The sequence below is a fragment of the Pyxicephalus adspersus genome, chromosome 9 (assembly GCF_032062135.1).
Source record: "Pyxicephalus adspersus chromosome 9, UCB_Pads_2.0, whole genome shotgun sequence".
Taxonomy (NCBI): domain Eukaryota; kingdom Metazoa; phylum Chordata; class Amphibia; order Anura; family Pyxicephalidae; genus Pyxicephalus; species Pyxicephalus adspersus.
This window is the reverse complement of record NC_092866.1, coordinates 35,577,677-35,597,602: the sequence shown is the minus strand read 5'-3', so window position 1 is coordinate 35,597,602 and position 19,926 is coordinate 35,577,677. Positions and strand designations below refer to the sequence as shown.

General features: G+C 38.1%; 1 protein-coding gene across 1 annotated transcript in view; it reads right to left on the bottom strand.

Annotated features, from left to right (window-relative positions):
* Positions 1-19,438, bottom strand: part of CAPN1 (calpain 1) — a 48,951-nt gene extending 29,513 nt beyond the window's left edge. Inside the window, exons 1-4 of the mRNA XM_072421400.1 lie at positions 19,296-19,438; positions 17,619-17,915; positions 6,185-6,254; positions 2,587-2,705 (exon numbers count right to left, since the gene is read on the bottom strand). Of these exons, the coding sequence (XP_072277501.1) occupies positions 2,587-2,705; positions 6,185-6,254; positions 17,619-17,885 (456 nt within the window). The 5' untranslated portion in view covers positions 17,886-17,915; positions 19,296-19,438. The remainder of the gene's footprint in view (positions 1-2,586; positions 2,706-6,184; positions 6,255-17,618; positions 17,916-19,295) is intronic.
* Between the last annotated feature and the right edge of the window lie 488 nt (positions 19,439-19,926).

Here is a 19,926-nt window from a genome sequence, read left to right as displayed (position 1 = left end):
AAAAAAAAAAAAAAAAAAAAAAAGAAGATATTCTTTCACTTTGTGTTAAGTCTACAGAACATGAAGGAAAATCCCCCAAATGAGACAGAAATTGCAAAGAAAATTACAGCCTTTTTACCCTCCACTACTCTACCCCAAATAAAAAGGTGTGGCTTTACTTAAACACTGCCTAACTTCACTATAGTGCCATATATTCCCCACATACATTTCTACAATCCATGCTTTAGACTATGTACAATTTCTAAACAAATAACAATGCATTCCATCCTTTGCATGGTAAATAATACATATAATCACAGAAGTTTTAAAACGTATCTTTGTGTAAACAACACTAGAATAAACAAGTAAAAAAACAAATTAAGATAAAACACTATGTAAATGTACACATGGAGATGAATATACCATAGTTACTTAGTAGGTTAGGTTGAAAAAAGACCATCAAGTTCAACCACTAGGGAAATAAACATATCCCAGATATAAAACCCTATGGACATAGTTGGTACAATTTACTTCAAGCAAACAAAATACTGAAATCAACGGCAGACAACATGAATTAGAGAAATGGATCTAGTGAATTTCTTTTCCTTTCTAGCATTCCTCATTCTAAGCCTGGCAGTTCCCACCCTGAAGAGTGATTCACCAACACAATCATACTATCATGTGACCACCCGTAAGAAAGCATAGAATCTGTTAAAAAAATATTTCCTGTACTGAAATCTCTGGCTATTTTCTGACAAGTCTCTATCACTTCCACTGCATAACATGTTTCTGCTTGTGGGAATCCACATACCACATTTTCCCATATGCATTAGCTTTGACTGGGTGGGGTAATGATAAGATTACATTAGTATTAGAATATCTACCACAAAGGTAAAACAAGTAGGGAAGGTCCCTGAATGCAAATACCTGACCTCATCACCTAGGCAGTGCTGTTGCCACAACACATTCCATCAGCAAAGCTAAACTGACCACTAATTTACCACTACTGAACAGACTGCAGGTCAATAGAAAGCATGCTGTAGTGCTAAAGACTAACATTATATACTTTATTATTATGATTTATACATTATGGATTTCACATAAAAAGAAAAAGCAGTAAGGATTGTTACCTGGTTAATGTTATGATCACAGAATACAAACTGCTATGTACAGTATCTCTTCAAAACATAGGGCCTGATTTATTATGGTTCTCCAAGACTGGAGAAGATACACTTTTATCTGCGAACCTGTGTGATCCATCAAACCTGGAATGGATTGTTAAAAGCAATTTGCTATTTGTTAATAAATGTTTTAAATCCTGGACTAGATCCATTCCAGGTTTGCTGGAGCACCCAAGTTCACTGATGAGTCTTGGAGAACTTTAATAAATCAGGCCCATATACCCTAAAGCAGTGTTTTTCAACCGCTGTTCCGCGGCACACTAGTGTGCCTTGAGAGATCTTCGGGTGTACCGTGGGAAATTATCCAATTTCAGTTAATTGGTCCCAAAATGATTTATTTACTGCAAAAAATTTGTCTTCATTTGTCTATACCAGCGATGTATAGTGATAGGCAGAACCAAAAAAAACTCTTCCACTAGATGGCAGCAGGTAGCTAATTTACGTGTCTGACTTTTTGGTGGCGTTCCGTGGGATTTTTCTAATTGTAAAATATGTACCGCGACTAAGAAAGGTTGGGAAACACTGCCCTAAAGAATGTGGTCTATAGCTGTAAAAATGAAGTTATCTACCAACTTGCTAAAATACATTGTGTATTGCATCTGGAAGCTGAAAATGTCCAATTGCTTATATTTGGCACATATAGGCAAACATTATATTGGTTGGTGAACCAGGTCACAAATGACATGGTGGGCCACATCGTTTACATGTTTGGGAAGGTTCAAACCTGCAGTGGCCCCATGTGGCTGGCACCTTGCCCGGCGCTCAGTCTCTGGCACCACAGCACTGGTTCTTAATGAACCAGTACACCAAGGTTCCTAAAGAATCAGCGCTTGCACATTTGATAGTAGGCAGCAGTGAGCAGTTCAGTACCACTCATAGCTTCCCCCATTCATTTTCTATTGGGCTGTTGCAGGTAAAAGCTACACAAAGCATCTCCCCTGAGGAAGTGATTCACTGACATTAGGAAGCAACAACTGCACAGAAACCTAACTGCCATTGCAAACATAACTGCTGACAAATTTTCACAAATGGGTGTAAAACTCAAATAGCCAGATATGACAGAAATCATTTATACCTGCTTACAGTATTAAAATATCTCAGCATATGTATATATTTTCTGTGTATACCAATATTTATTACAATATGTATTACAGGACCAATGTATCAGAAACTTTTTATTAGCAGGTCTATTAGTTATACCTAGTTTGGGATTAATGTTGGGATAGTAACAAAAACGGAAAAGAGTAGTAGCCAAACACCAATGAACAAACAGTATAACAAACTACCATGACATAACCAACCTAAAACACCTTGTGAATTTAAAGCCCCCAATGCTGAGTTTAAGGATCACTTCCAGGTAAGCAGAACACTGGTAATCGCATAACATTGTTACATATTTTTAAACAGAAATTTAATTTCTCGGCACCTGGAAATGGAACACTCCTGTATAGTTCTGCTGGAAGCTCTGACCATGGGGAACCACTCGATGAAGGAGAGTATCATTCAATGTAAGAGAAGCTATAGCAGCAAGGAGCCAACAGTCACCTGACCAGAAGAAAAACATAAAACATATGAAGCAATCTGCACAATGATATATAGTAAAAATATATATTGTGAACTTTGATTAAAAAAAAGGTAAACAACTGCAAGGAAATGGATTTCACAATCAGGTAGAACAGAATTCATAGCAAATAAAGATTAGGCCTTAAATAAAACATGTAATCATATCAAAATGGAAGCTGCCATTACTGATGGTCTTTTGGATGTCATGATGATCCAATACTGTTGAGTTACTGACCAAGACCAATTGATGAAAAGGATTGTTTTTTTTATTAGTGAATTCCATTTGCCACTAGCTAATAAATTAGGCCATCAGCACAGCCAAAATAAAATTCAAGGCCACTCAACTTGGTTGGTAACCATTCAACCCTGGGTCTCACCACAAGCCACCTCACCCTAAGGAGGGCCAGAATGGAGCACTACAGAAACATTAAAATATTTAAACATTAGATCTTCCATTGTGTATTGAACACCTTTTGACCACAGTTATTTTATCAACCACTTAGCTAGTCCTATTCACCCATACATCATAAACTGAAATTGACCAGTTTGGGGAACTCCAGTCCAAGGGGATACTACCGCAAATGAAAAAATCATTGTGATTCAGATGTTAAAATCCAAGGGAAGAATTCAAGCAATACCTTTATGCAATAGCAAAACTAAATTTGCAGCTTGACAACTTATTGCATAATAATTAGTCAGTTCCCAATGCTTTAAACCTGGACCTCAAAATAAACATTGCATAAATAAAACAAAATTCCACAAATGGAATTTAGTATAAAATTTAGGGCAGAGACTACGCATTTAGCACACATTATATTCTCTTTCTTTAGAAATATACACATATGTAATAACAAGTCCACAGACATTTACACAAAGTTTTGAAGTAGATAAAGCAAATACAGGCATGCAGAGATCAATGAATATAGATATACTGACTACAGACCAAGAATATATTCTTTCAAACTCAAATAGTGTGTTTGGCACACATACATATCATTGTGATCACCATGCAAATTAAAGATACTGTACACAAATTCAAAATGCGGTCATGGTTCACTGCATTGTCCCTGAAAAGTAAAAGAAATCATTGTGTGTTCATATGCTGAACCTAGTCCTGGGGAAGATAAGATTGATTTCGGGAATCTTAACAGTAATCTTTATAATACACCAACATACCATAAAACATATAATTATAACACTGGGTGCAGAATTTCATGGGCACTGTATCCGCAATATAATGTGTAATAAAAGTTTTTTGGTCAGTCTTTAAAAAATCTTCCTTTTTTTCTGTACACATTAAACATAGTGATATCCATGTATGTGCACACATTGCTACAGGCACGCCTCAGCTCCAGAGTAGTGACTCAGAAAAGAGAAATGTAAGGCAGGAGGAGGGAGTGACGCCTAAGGGAATCCCTGTGTCACACACCCAAAATAAAACCACACAGAACATGCCTTCCAACACCTACACACACACTTCACCCAGCAAAGCCTCTTCTCTGTACTACAGACTAAGCTACTGTTTATGCAGAACACAAAACTGGAATGATAATTTACTTTTCTAAGTAAAAACCTAAATTACTTCAGAAAATCAACCCAAAGTCTGATCCACATTTTTTTTTCATTTTTGTGACAATTGACAACATTATCATCAAGATTTGAGGAGTTTAATACCTGGCCTTTTATGCCACTTGGTGGAGTGTGATTAACCTCCTATGGAGCTGGAATTTAATAAGTTTCACAACATAAAAAGCCTGTTTCTTTATTTTTGCAATTAGGACCACCATGTACACGGTCAATATCGCTGACTATATCTCTAGTTACTTTAAATGTTCCGCAGCTCATCATTTACCGGCTCTTCGTGTTGCACCCCTCTCTTGTACTTGCGGTCAGACGTCACACGTCAGAAGTATATGCCTTACCTTCCCTTGTGCCTGGTACAAAAAGCACCTGTATACCCCATGTGCTTTGAGCTGTTAGAAAAAGACAGCCTCACGTGTAGGGCCCAATTTATTAAAGCTCTCCAAGGCTGGAGAGGATACATTATCATCAGTGGAGCTGGGTGATCCAACAAACCTTGAATGGAGTTCTTCACAGTCATTGGCTTTTTGTCAGCAAATGTTTTGAATCCTGGACCAGATCCATTCCAGGCTTGCTGGATCATCCAGGTTCACCGATGAAAGTGTACCTTCCCCAGCCTCAGAGAGCTTTATTAAATCAGGCCCATAGTGTGGGCTACTGGCGAGCACTTAACGGTTGCTACTCTTGAGCTCCATGTTGATATGAAGGAGGTTTAGTCTTATGGAAGAAATGTTCTCCAGGTTTTTGGAATATTCCTTAACTGCCATTCCTTACAGTTCTATACAGTGTTGTGGGGGTGCAACAGTCCCTATTTATAAATAGTTTGTTCTCACTGTTGCCCTGGCAAAGAGGACCACTGCAGCCCCATCTGTCACAGACTACATGGAATCACAGTGAGGGATCATTGATAGAATAAACCTTCTTCATATCAATTTGATATAGTGTGTACAAGGTAAAAAGGAGTTCTGCACAAAATATTAGAACTCCACTGATCATCATTGCAAGACACATGTACTTTTTATGATGTGAGGGGATTTATTCATATGCAGTACTGTTCTGCCATTTATTTTCTTATTGTGTTATATCTTGAAATTAGGCTTTGTCAAGTGGTGTTGTATCTAATAAATGTCACAATTTATTGTACTTTTCTTGCATTCATTTATTTCTGCGGTGTCTGTTGGCAAAGTATTTTCCAAATATAGAGATAGTTATGGTTTTGTAATATCTTTCATGATGTGACCCGATTGATATTGTGAGTATAATGCACATCTATAGATACCTTTATCACTTGATACCTTTGTGACAGTATTCTCTCAAAGTGAACCTGTGCCCTCCCTGACAATACACTCTGTGCATGCCTATTCAATTTATTAATGGGTAACTGGGCACTCACATTAAACCACAAAGATGATCTATAAATAATCGTGTCTGTATATTTCTGTCATTATGTTTATTTTGCTTTATTTTTGTTCAGTGAGGTTTAAATGAAAAAATACTTAGACATGATAACAGCTTTATCATTTGAGGTCTTAATGGAATTTTTGAGACTTTTGATTTCAGTAAATAGGGAATGTATAGCACAGTGAAGTTCTAGGCATTTTATATCAGTTCCATACTGTAGGTACAAGCTATGAGCACCACTTTCTGTTCTGGGCCTGCTCCCCCTTTATCCCTTCCAGGACCAACACTGATTCTTTAGTGAACCTTTTCACTATGCAGCACTTGATAAACACAAAGCAGATTTGCTGTCAATTTTGCCCTCATCAAATATTTTAATCAATTTCCCAATCATTCACAAGCCTGATATCACTGTACACACATCTACATGATACATCACATAACTGATACAACTTCCAGCTGGTCTGAAATTTACTCATTACCGAGAGCTCCTTGGCAGATGTCTGTCCTTGTCGCACCATCCACTATAAACTGAGGATTGGACACAAGTTGCTGTAAAAAACAAACAGAAAAGAACAATGAGCACAATGAAAATGAAAGGACAACAACAATAACCTTTGGGCAAATAAATCAACAGGCCGTGTAAGATTTAACATGATAACAAATCTTGTACATGTAAAAATCACCCGCTAAAGCTCATGTTTAGTATGTATGCCATGCATTGGACTTTGAATGCAATAATACAAAAAGCACAAAAGACCCCAATATAAGTAAAAACTACCTTATAGAATAAAAACATATGCTATAATTAAATGGTCACTTTGTTTTCAGGGAACTAAGGCTACGTACACACGTCAGATGATTCTCGTTCGATTATCACTTCAGGGCTGGTATCAACAACCGCAATGGAAGTGAAGGGGAGAGAGCGCAGCAGGATGCCACTCGCTCATTCCCCCCATCCCCTCTTCATAGAGCACAACAGCACTGTATGTACAGCACTCATTCATGCATCTTTCAGTCTTTTGTTGTTGGAAAGTATCCGGAAAGATCCTTTCTATTGACAAAAATACTACCAGTGTACACAGCCTAACTTGTACAACTACCAACTCTCATTTTATCTGTTCACTCAATCAAGTTTCTCACAATTCCTGGGAACCATGACAGCAATTACCGCACTACTTGTTAGGTGTCTTCCCTCAGGCAAATGCACCTTCTCATAAATCATGAACACACTTAGGTAATAGTAGGTAGGCTGCTGCTCCCCATAAAAATAATTTAAATACAGAAATGGCTCTATCTATCTGATAACGAAACAATATAGTTGGCAACATACAGTTACTTCATGTTCCAAAGTTTTTCTTTCACTATGATCTTTACTCTAATAGTTGTATATAGATGTGGAATATTTATAGTAGGAACCTCTCCTCTTCAGTATCTACACTACAACTACCGTATCGTAAAGCTGTTGAGATACCACCCAAAACCACACTGGTTTGTATACACATCATGGGAGCCGTAGGCTATATCTAGATCTTGTGTATGACTTTACTTGGATATATCACAAGAGAGGCAAGTTGTTATGTTATTTTTGACCAGTCCTTGTTGATCAGCAGAATGGAGGTTTGAAATAGTAGAAATGCAGTTAATTCCTACAGAGAAAAGACTGTTTGTGACCAAAGATGGGAGATTTTCATGATTTAAAATTTTAGGTTGTCATAAGCATAGAAAGTCCTTGCCATGGATCTCAAGTCTGTTTGTGTTTACCCAGTGAAAATATCCACTTTCTATAGAACAAGGGGAGGAATAGTTGGTATAGGAGTCCAAGTTACTAAAATCCTGTAACATTCCGTTTCCCTTTAAAGGTTTGTTTACATATGTTCTTCTCCCAATTCATGTCAATTTTATAAAAAAGCCCATCAAAAGGCTTGATTTAGCTTAGGAGGAAGTTAGTCAGCCATGAAAGAACTCTCTGATTCTGGACGTTTCAGTGGAGAAATATATAAGCTGCCAATTCTGACCTGGTTCCTGAAAAATAGTGCTGGCCTGGTGGAAGTTCTAACTCAGAAAGAGCATGCAGCCCAAGAGTTCAGCAAATTGCAGAACAACTTAGCCACAAAGTTATCTGCATGCCTATTTCAGGTGTTGGACTGAAACTACCGAAACCAAAAAATCAGCTCAAAATGCAGGCAATTAGCATTCTTTAGAAGGTGTTGCACCAACAATTGTAGCAAATATAACTTCTCAGTGACAGGCGTGTTTAAAGCTGCAAGCCCAACAATGTGCAGGATAGCGGTTAACACTGAAGAAGTTCAGTTTAAAGTGAATCTATTATCATATTTTTAATATTATCCCTTTTACATAATGCTAGATCTCATGCATGCACAATGAAATAGCAATCGTTTTGGAGAAAGGCACGTCACCCTATCTTACACCTGTGCAGTGCGAGATTGGAAAATGTCAGGGAGATCTGAAAGAAAGAGGATGGCTGCGTTAGATGGAACAGCAAACTCTGGAAAAAACAGGGAAATCAAGACAGCTCGGAACCTATTGGGCATGGTTTGTACATGGATTGAGGGATTTTCACACGTAAATAAAGGGATATTTTGTTTCCAATAAGTTAAAAAAAAAAACAAAGAAGGTTGAGTTATAATGTGCATGTGATATGGTTATTTGCTGACTCCATCAAAATGATGTTTCAAATAAATGTGAATAAATAAAACATCAGGCAATAAAGTGATTGTCATTAAAGAAGACTGTGTCCCCTTTGAAGTGAAGCCTTATGAAAGTAAGAGTAAAAAAAAAAAAAAAACAAGCAGTAAAACACGGATGATGCATAATTCATGAGCCAAATGAACAAAGGAATATGGAGAATTTGTGATTACCAATTTGATTAGTCACATTCTATGGGTACGTACGCACATCAGATAATTCTCATCTGATAATCGCCTCAGGGCTGATATTGGACGATAATCTGGTGTGTGTACAGTGCTCGCCATTCGTGGATCCTTCCAGGTAGATCAACGGATGACAAACAATCTTAATAAAAGTGAAGTGGAGAAAGCGCAGTGGGTGCTGCTCCGTCGTTCTACCCCTCCCTCTATTTAGAGCAGAACAGTGCTAAATGTACAGCACTTGTTCATGCATCGTTCAGTCTTTTGTCGTTGGGAAGGATTTTGTAAGATCCTTTACAACAAATATTGAACGTGTGTATGCAGCCTTAGTCTTACATTATTAACAATAAAAAATACATTATTTACCCAGCAGTGGGTGAATATAAACATGTTTAGGATAAAACACAAGTCTCTATTCATACAAAAAGGTAAAACTAAACTGACAAAAACACACAAAAATGGGCAGACACAATGGACCAGCTAAAGAAGCTCCTGAGAAATATTAGATGGTTAACTCCCCAGACTCTGCCAAAAAAGGAAAGATATGAATTCTCCCACTGTATGAGGTAAAGAGGAATATATGCAATAGAATACTTGGCTTGGGTGGGGCACTTACAGAAAAGTCAGCCAACTAAAAAAAATGAACAGCAGCAGGGTGATTATTCTCTCATGAATAACTTTTGTTTCACCACAAACTTATGTTCGTGAGAGCCACCCTCATTTCTGCTGGCCTGAAGGGCAAAGCTAGATAAAAGTGTATAAGCCACCTCTTTTAGGTTTTGGAGTAACAAAACACTAAAACCCCTTATGAGTTATTTGTTGCTTGTGTACTGATGAGTAAAATTCCCTTCATCCTATTTTCCAGAGATGCAAAGCAAGTTAAAGAGAACCTACAAAAGGAAAAAAAGAGTTGTATGAACAGTTGTCCCCGAAACAAAGGCCACTTTTAAAGACTTCCTGGAACTCTTCTTCAACAGCTATTTTGGATTTGCCATCGCTTTCTATATTGGTGACAATGATCACCAGTAAAAAAAAGAGGAGATGAACCTTCGCAGTGGGGACCCAGACCACAATGCAAACTTCTTCCAACAACAGACACATCAACTTTTAAACTTGCTTGGCTTTGTTTTTTTGTAAGGTATTTCTGACAGTAAACAAATATGAGTGGGCAAAAGAAAAGTCATAGGTATTGAAGACTGATAAAAAAAAAAACATTTAAGAGGCATTTTGCCTGTGGGGATACACATACAAAAATAACAAGAAAAACAAGATCATTGTGATGTTGAAAAGATAACACAATAGATAACACAGTAAAAAAAACACGTGCACAGGACATCTGAATTGATTGTAATCTTTGTAACAGTACAAAATAAAGAAAAAGGGAAGTGCTCATAAATTATCAATGTTACTATGTGCAACTAAGGGAGTTATTATCTTGTGTTTATAAAATTCTGATATATTACACAGAGCTTTACAAAGTCTACAGTCATGTCCATAACTATCCCACAGAGGAGTAACTACAAATGCAATAAGATGAATGGTCAATACAAAAGATATCTTTTTAGAAGCCTTGATTTCTGCCACCATTCAATAGCCAGAAATACCCTGTTTCCCCGATGATAAGACACTGTCTTATTTTTTTTTGAAGGCCAAAATATGCTCTAGGGCTTATTTTCAGGGGGATGCCTTATTTACCCATGAAGAAGACTACAGTACACAGTTATTGTTGTCAATCATGTGCCATTCATGTCCACTTCTGATCAATCTGTGCCAATCATTGTCCCCTTCTGATCAATCATGTGCCATTCCTGTCCCCTTCAGATCAATCATGTGCCATTCATGTCCACTTCTGATCAATCTGTGCCAATCATTGTCCCCTTCTGATTAATCTGATCCATTCATTGTCCCCTTCTACTGTAATCAATAATATACCGTACCATTAAATGTCCCATTGTAATTCATCATATACTGTACCATTTAATGTCCCATTCTAAAGCTTACCGTATATAGAGTAAGTGGTATTGCTCACAGCAAAAAAAACCTGTCTGAACCCGTGAACAAACTCCTGCAGTCTCCGTTAGGGAGGGATGAGGGAAGCTGCCTGTGTTTGCTTGGGCGGAGTCACGTGCGCGCACTGCAGTCCTGTCACTTCCTCTTCATGACGAGGCGCGGCACACACGGAGGAACCACACGGAGTCACCCACCGTACCACCCGATTCGGGTAAGTGCAGGTATCGGTGGGAGGCTTATTTGCGGGGGGGGCTTATTTTTCATTTTTCTCTAAAAAGGGGGGCCTGTCTTATTTGATGGCCCTGCCTTATCATCGGGGAAACACGGTAGTAGTTTTCTAGATCCCTGGTGCCCAGCCTGTGGCTCTTTGGTGTTTGCTGTGCAGCCATACCATTTCCCCAGTCTTAGTGCATCTTCAGTCTCCAACAAATCCCCAATCCCTGACCATCTCCTAGGGTAAATCAGGAGCCTCAAGTGGTCAGGGTTGTGGATCAGTCCCCCTATACCTTTATTGTTGACAATGATCATTATGCTGCAATAAAATGGGTAACACAACTTTGACTTTCCAAAGATTTTGGTTGTCCTTAGTGAGATGAACATAAACAAAGGAATGTCATAAAGTATTTATTGTGTGGGAAGGCAAGTTAAACCAGTCCAACATGACATGATCATAACAGGTCCACAAAGTGTATAAACCTACCCCCCAAAGGCTTCTTTCTAACCCAGCACAACTTCTTTATACAAGTTGGCCCTGCGGGCAAACAGCAAGTGGCAAGTTTTGGCCATTTTATTCTATGCAATATTAGAATTAGATACAAAGTAATACAATACGTTTTAATATGAAGGGGTTATGATTTGCTAAATCATTACATCAGATTTTTTTTATATATTTTCCAGTCTTGCGTTTTAATGCTACAGATATTTATTTGAACATAAATGTAATTGTTTTTTTAATAATTTTTGCACATTTGACATTCTAAAGAATTAAACCAAAAATAATAATTAATAGGTGGTTTGCCTATTCTACAAAACAGATTTTTTTTTACGCGTGAATTTGTGCAAAACAGCATATAGGGCAGGGATTCCTCCTGATCTTTTATAAACACATACACAAATTATAAATTTATATTCTATAGATGCAAAAAATCAGCTGAATGGGAACACTGCCTCTACAAACCAGGACTTCAGATAATTTGTAATATACAAATATTATTTTGTAATTGTAAGTTCCTATAGATAAAGGTGATTGACATGAATTAAAACATGTGAAAATGTGCCTTTTTAAATTGTTGCTTTTTAGTCATGTATTTACCAACAGATGTAACAGCATACTGTGCAAAAAATTATAAACCCTTGGCCCAACTGTCTGGTATTTCCCTCTTTAGCTGAAATAAAACTGTTGTGTAACTTCCCACCAGTGGGCCTGATTTATTAAAGCTTTATAAAGCTGGTGAGCATGCATTTTCATCAGAAAAGCTGGTTGATCCAGCAAACCTGGAATGGATCTGCTCCAAGATTCAAAACATTATCTAGCAAATAGCAAACGACTTTGAAGAAATCCATTCCAGGTTTGCTGGATTACCCAGCTTCACTGTTGACCGTGTAACCTCTCCAGCCTTGAAGAGCTTTCATAAATAAGGCCCAGTGTCTGAAGCTGACTTGGTGAAGTTTTTTCTACCACTCTTACATGCAAACGTCCATTACAATATATTTGCAAATTTCCTTAAAAAAAAAAGTCTTTTAAATTCTCTACAACATGTCAATGGGATTTAAATCAGGGCTTTTATGTGTATTCCTTGGTGAATTTGTTAATGTGCTTTGGATCATTGTTATGTTTATTTATATATTTTGCTAACATGCTCATCAAGCAGTTTTTAATGTATTGTAGAATTCAAACTTGACTTCATCACTGTAAGCTGCGCAGGCCTTAAAACAGCAAAAAAATTACAAACCATTACCATTTATTTCAATCACAATGCTTGTTGGCATGTCTTCTTAAAATGCTGTCTTCACAACAAATAACAAATTTGTCAGCATTAATGTATGTGCAGCTGAATGTATAATGCTGGGATGTGACCTACATCCTGGCATCCCCTAGGGCTGCAAGTTCTGAATGAATGAGTTTGAATGAATGGTGTCATTCTGGCCAATCACGATGCTTGAAGATCAGAACCAGGAAGAAGAGAAGAAAGAATATGGGGCACTTATGAACAAATGGGGACAGGTTGCCTAACCGCTATTTTTAAGGGTAAGGGTTTAGTTTTGCTTTAAAGGAAGAAGAAATCTAATATCATTAAAGTCCAATCGAATTAAAAAAACAACTTTTATCTCAATTTGCATAATATAAATCTATAGATTTACATACAAAAGGTTGCAAGGATGGAAGTAGCAGTGCCCTCACCTTTTTCGGCAATGGGCATACATGCCCACTCTTATTTTGGTCTTATTGGTTTGCAGCTCTGGCCGGTCTGCCCCCCGTGAGGTCAGGAGAATGACCACGCTTGGAGGGGGGTCCAACCTTTGACATACAAACAAATCTGGTCTATATTAGCAAAACGTCAGTGCTATTATAATATTATGATATGCATGGATGTGCCTTTACTAAATTCATTATTGTTCACAGATACAGTACCGGGGTAAGTGGTTCACAAGTAGGCAGGTCCTGTTTTTCTCCTTCTGCCAGCTCAGTCTTGCTCATAAAGAACAGCCGACCTCATTGTTAGGTATTACTGTCAAGAAAATAGTAGTTGCAGAACATGTTCTGTCATTCTAATAGTGTCACAAAGGTAAACTTCTTTGTAATTGATTCTCTAGTGTTATTTGGACATTTGTTTTCCCAAGTTGTTTGAAAAGGTCCCCGCAAGTTGGCCTCAATTCTTTGTTCTTTTTTGTAGGAAAAGTGATATGTCTAAAGTGTAGCATGAAGATCCCTGTGCTCCTATGAGCCATGCAAGAAAGGGCAGAGATTCTGGGTAAGATGTCTGATAATTTGTCAGGCTCAAAGTGGGGTAAGCGGTCTGTTGACTTTGTTAGTCAGGAATCAGAATGAATAAGCAGAGGACAATGAATGAGTGTCTGAATTCTGATTTGAACGATGGCCCCTTAAATGCATTATTTAGAAAAATGGTTTAAAGTTTTTTTCAGGATTCAAATCCTATACACAGTACAGCAGACTTGGGACTGGCATGGTGAGTCTTCAAGAACTGGGTGCTATCACTGAACAAAGGAAAACTCCATGTTGTGCTTGCAGCTTTGTAATAAACATTTCACAGACCTTGATCAATTAAAACTGAGCAAAAGTGGAAATGAGCAAAGTAGGGGGTTAATAACGCCTGACAGGTAACATCAGTGACCACAAGAGAATAATAGGGACAGCATTTTTCTATGCCTATGGTTATTAATTGACATTTCCACTTCGACCCAATCACAAAATCTTTCAGAATGACTACATCAGGGAACTTGCCTAGACAATAAAATCACTGTTCTCTTTGGCTTTTAGTAAGTAGATATTCAAACTCTTAGCATTCTTTTATGATACTAAATTATGCAGTGAGGAAGTTATTTTAATAGTAACTCAATTTTCTCTAAACAAAAAAGCAGTTTATTTTATAATCCCTAATATTTATGTTTATTTTATGTCAAGTGACAAATTATTCATTAAATATTTATGCAGCATTTCCATATGGAGTTTATCCTTCTCATGTGTAAATGAATATATTTTGTTACATACAGTTAGGTCCATAAATATTTGGACAGAGACAACTTTTTTCTAATTGTGGTTCTGTACATTACCACAAGTAATTTTAAATGAAACAACTCAGATGCAGTTGAACTGCAGACTTTCAGCTTTAATTCAGTGGGTTGAACAAAAAGATTGCATAAAATAAATATTTGGACAGACACCTTTTTTCTAATTTTGGTTCTGTACATTACCACAATTAATTTTAAATGAAACAACAGATGCAGTTGAACTGCAGACTTTCAGCTTTAATTCAGTGGGTTGAACAAAAAGATTGCATAAAAATGTGAGGAATTAAAGCCTTTTTTTACACAATCAATTCATTTCAGGGGCTCAAAAGTAATTGGACAATTGACTCAAAGGCTATTTCATAGGCTGGTGTGGGCAACTCCTTCGTTATTTCATTAATAATCAGGCAGATAGGTCTGAAGTTAATGTAGGGGGGGGGTTGCTTGTATGTGGAAGATTTTGACAACATGCGGTCAAAGGAGCTCTCCATGCAGGTGAAACAAGCCAACAAGACAATGACCCAAACATACAGGCAAAGCGACCCAGGAGTTTATTAAAACAAAGAAGTTGAATATTCTTGAATGGCCAAGTCAGTCACTTGATCTGAACCCAATTGAGCATCCATTTCACAAACAGCAACTGAAAGCGGCAGCAGTAAAGGCCTGGCAGAGAATTAAAAAGGAGGAAACCCAGCATCTGGTGATGTCTATGAGTTCAAGACTCCAGGCTGTCATTGCCAGCAAAGGGTTTTCAACGAAGTATTAGAAATTAACATTTTATTTTCAGCTTTTGAATTTTGCCAATTACTTTTGAGCCGTTGATTTGAAGTGATTGTGTTAAAAAAAGGATTTAATTCCTCACATTTTCTTGCAATCTTTTTGTTCATCACACTGAATTAAAGCTGAAAGTCTGCAGTTCAACTGCTTCCGAGTTGTTTCATTTAAAATTACATGTGGTAATGTACAGAACCAAAATTAGAAAAAACTTGTCTCTGTCCAAAAATTTATCGCCGCAACTATATATACTCCATATAAACCAAGATTTAAAAAAAAATGCAGTTTATACCAATGGCTGTGACCTCATTTACCAGCAATTGACCCATCATAACCAACTCAAAAGTACAAAATAAAAAAAACCTGTAAAAAGGAAAAAAAAGATTACCAGTTTAAGTCTATGTGATTTTAGTTTTTATTTTTCCCCATTTTAAATGGATGTTATAGTTGAGTTCATGTATTTTTCTATTTTGTTTTGGGTTTACTTTAGGTAAAAATACGTACCTCAGGTCGGACCGGTTTATAATGTATATATATATATATATATATATATATATATATATATATATATATATATATGTAAAGGTAGCAACTCTGTGAAAAAAAAATCTCTGTTGACAGGAAGAGAAGACACTATTAGGAAGAGAAGACTCTCTGCTGGAATAGCTGCAGCTCGGTTATTTTCCAACTAAAAATTGGACATTTCATTTACAAACCTGAAAAGGGTATGTACCATGGGGATTAGACCAATGGAAGCAACTGGACAGAAAAGCCATAATACATGATCGTCATATTGCGAGACTGCATCTGCATTTCTATTGAACAGGAAGTCCACTGTGCACAGCCAAAATCCTTTCCATAAGCAGAATTATCTGCAGTTTGAAACTGGAGCAGACCTCTCGACTGGAATGGTACACAAATCTCCCAATGCTTCTTTGCTGTTTGTGAACATCCTGCAGTCATGTGACATATCACATAATAGAGATCAATTGTCTCATGTGAAGATTTCTTCACAATTCACATAGGGAAAAGTTTGGGTTGCTGACATGGGGCACAATGTTTCAGGATCATACTGGACCAAAGCTGGTGTTACCTTTGGCTTTAGAAGGATCCTTAAATCAGTGATATTCTTATTGAAACTTCCACTCATAGCAATGCAACCTATGCAAACATAAGCACAAACAGCTTACCCAATATTGGCACTATATATCCATTTAAATGTTATCTACCTTAATTATTTAACATTTTGGCAGTAAAGTATGGACTGGCTAGGGGGGATAACCCTGAGGCAGTTATGCACTCTATTTATTTTAAATATGAAAATCCCTATTTTAATTGTAGGCATTTGCTAGAGGTGTATTAGTGTTAGTAACAACATGCAATGGGTTAAATGAGAATATTAGGTGTTATTGTGTCTTTACATCCCTCTGCACTCCGTAAGTACTGCATAAACTATTTTCTAAGGAACCATATAGAGACATAGGAGTTAGAAATTTAGAAAATTTCTCAAAGTGTTATCTGCATATAAGACTGTTTCTTTAGATCATATTTAATTTAATGCAGTCTGCACTTGCCTCATTTCTGGTATTATTTGCCCTGTTCCTTCTGAGTTCAAATGTCCCTGGTCAACTTAGTTCAATCATGAAAGCTCAGCATAAGGCAGTACGCATACAAATCCAGCCTGCCTGGGAATGCCCAAATCCCCAGACTCACCTACAACCATCCAAGGACTGAGGTCACTTGTGGGTTATTCTTATGCAAGGTGATGTTCCAGGAAGATATGTACAACACCTTGTAAACTTAAACTTAAGCTTTTGGCTATGTACACACGTTAGATTTTTGTACTTGGAAAGGAACTTTCACAATACTTTCCAATGACAAAAGACTGAACGAGTGCTGTACATACAGCGCCGTTCTGCCCTATGGGGAGGGGAGGGGGGCGAGGGAGGGGGGCGAACGAGTGAGCAGCAACCCTCTGCGCCATCCCCTTCACTAGCATTACAGTCGTTCGTAAATCCCCCAGGACAGATCCATGTATGACATCAGACAAGCGCTGTACACACGTCAGATTCTCATCTGATATCAGCCCTGAAGCAATTAACTAACGAGAACCATCTGACGTGTGTACGTAGCCTTTAAGTCACCATCATGAATTTGTTATCCAAAATAAATCAGATGCCTCAAGGGATGCTGCAGGGCATTCATAATGCAACCCAACTTTGTATAAAAAAATGGGCAGTAAAAGATCCCAAGAGTGATCAGAGACTTGGGGGTACAAAAATAAACATTGTGGCCCAAATCAGCTTCAGGTGCAAATACTTCCCCTCTGTATACCTGAGGTTGTCAGTTTAAATGTATTATTACATAGTTACACACATAAACATATATACATACACTAACTGACATTCATGGCCTTGTAATACACAAGGATGGGACGGGATGACATAAGGATGGGATGAGAGGTAATCAGAGTAAACACATAAATATCTCTTACCGTAGGCCGGACCCATTTAACTCCGTAGGTCTTGGAGGAATTTGGCCCAAGCTCTTTAAAGCCCAATGAGTAAGCACTAGGAGGGAATGTTTCATCTTTAAAAAGAGTTCCATTTTGTAAGCACTCTTGCTGAATCCGATCAAAATCCTGTCCCAGAAATTTCACAGCATTTTCGTGTTTTCCTAAACCAAGCTCCTGATCTCGTTGTTTCTGCAGTTGGGCAGAGATCCCTGTGGCGTACACAGGAACAATCACTTCCTCAGTCATCTTGGCTTCCCTAAAGATCTGGGTTAAAGTCTGGAAAACATGTGTCATAGCATGTAAATACACAATTCAAATAGTTTGTTTAAAAGACAAGTTAAGGTTTAGATATAAAGCTGCACTACCCTAACATTCCCGGGTCTAATACCCACTTACCTCTCTGACAGATTACATCCTGTATTCAGAAATATAAATCTGTGATGCCCAGATCTACAAGGTAAATTATACTTTAAGCATTCCTAAATAGTGTTCCTAAATAGGCCTTACCAGTAGGGCCAAATACATTTATGTATTTGGAATAATCCAGAACAGGCATGGGCCAAGCCGAAAAAAAGTGTTTTGTTTTTTTTTTGTTTTTTTAAGGATTGTAAACACAGAGGGAGGTCCGTGCCATCAGACAGAGGTAAGTGTATGTGAAGCCAAAACTTTTTTCCTTTTGTGTACATAGATCGTTAAGACCAATGTTTCATTTTCTTCGCTTGGTGTCTCTCTGGGATGATTTCCCTTCACTTCCTGTCCCAGAGACAAATCGGGAGGTACAAGTAGAGCTCTCCAGTACAGGTGGTTTACCAGAACAGGTTTGCAAGATTATCACTTACCTGCTATTCCTGTGACAACTATACAATTTTGAAGTTTACACTTCACTTCTTGTATTAGAGATAAAGATCATCAGAAGCACATCAGAAATAGAGTGTGACAGGGGTTGCAAACCTCCCATATTTTACCCAAAACCTTAAAAAAAGTTTTGTCAGCCTTCCTGCCAATCTAATCCTCCCATGCAGTGTTTTTCTTCTGACTGCACAAGTCCTGCCATGTAGGCATAGAGTCAGTAACTCTATGGACGGGGGTATGAATAACATTTAGGAAATATGAAATCTCATCATCGTATAATATATGCATTTTATTCTCATGATGTGTACAACTATCATACTTTAGGTGCAGATATAACAAGAGGATTGCGGGAGGGGGGTCATGGCCAAGATTTGGGCTCTTTGTGGCTTAGTGTCTGTCTAGCTTTGATGTGATTACTAAAATGTTTACCTTTTGTCAGGAGAGCAAAGAACTCTATGTAATGTAACAATACAAAATGTAACAATATTATTAGGTATCAGGAGAGAATAATACAGATATGGGAGATATAAAGGAGATAGAGAAGAGGCTCCCTCTCAAGTACAGGACAACCAGGTCTAGTGACTGGTCCCAATGCTGAGGTGTAAATAACATTGTCCTGGCGGTCCATACACATTTATGTACAAAAAGACAAGACAACATGAACAGCAAATCGCCCAGTCTCGTCAATGTAACTTTCTTCAGATGTGCCCCCTCTGTCCCATCAATGTGCAGTCACTCCCCCAAATTCTCCCCATAACATAATGAAGGGAGGGCTGGCCCCCCTGGGGACCCTAGAGCGCTTACCTTTGCAGTAGAGCAGTGTGTCGGAGTGCCCCTCTGATGACAGGTTCAGCCTTCCTGCTTCTACTGTAGTTGTATCTGCAGTCTCCTCCCTTCACTGCCCGTGTCTCAGTCACTCCCTGAGGCCGTCTCTGAGGCAGACACTCCCTGACTCTCCCTACCAACTGGCCCTCAGCTCACTTTCCTGGCTGTCACTCAGACTATAGAGCTCTCTGTATTTCTTTGTTTCCAGCAGCTCCCCCTATGTGAGTTGGGTCTGGTTAGTGCTCAATGATACATGCTTATTGTATGTATGGCATGTGCAGTGCTGGCGGCCATTCTGTCATGAAAGTGTTTCTGTATCAGGTTGTGTGGGGAGACGCCCAGCTCTAAGAAGCAAACCTGAGGTGACATGACACCCAGGACAGAGAGATGGCACAGGGAACAGCTGACACACATTACTAGGGCCTCACATGTCCCTCATTGCTGCAAGCCAATAACAGGAGCCAGATCTCCTCAGAAAAACATGCATTGCCAGGGTAATGTTGCTGCTATAAGGAAATGGATCCCACAAACCCCATTTCCAAAAAAGTTAAACGCTTTCTAAAACTGCAAAAAAAAAAAAAACTAAAATATGTAATTTGTTAATTCACAA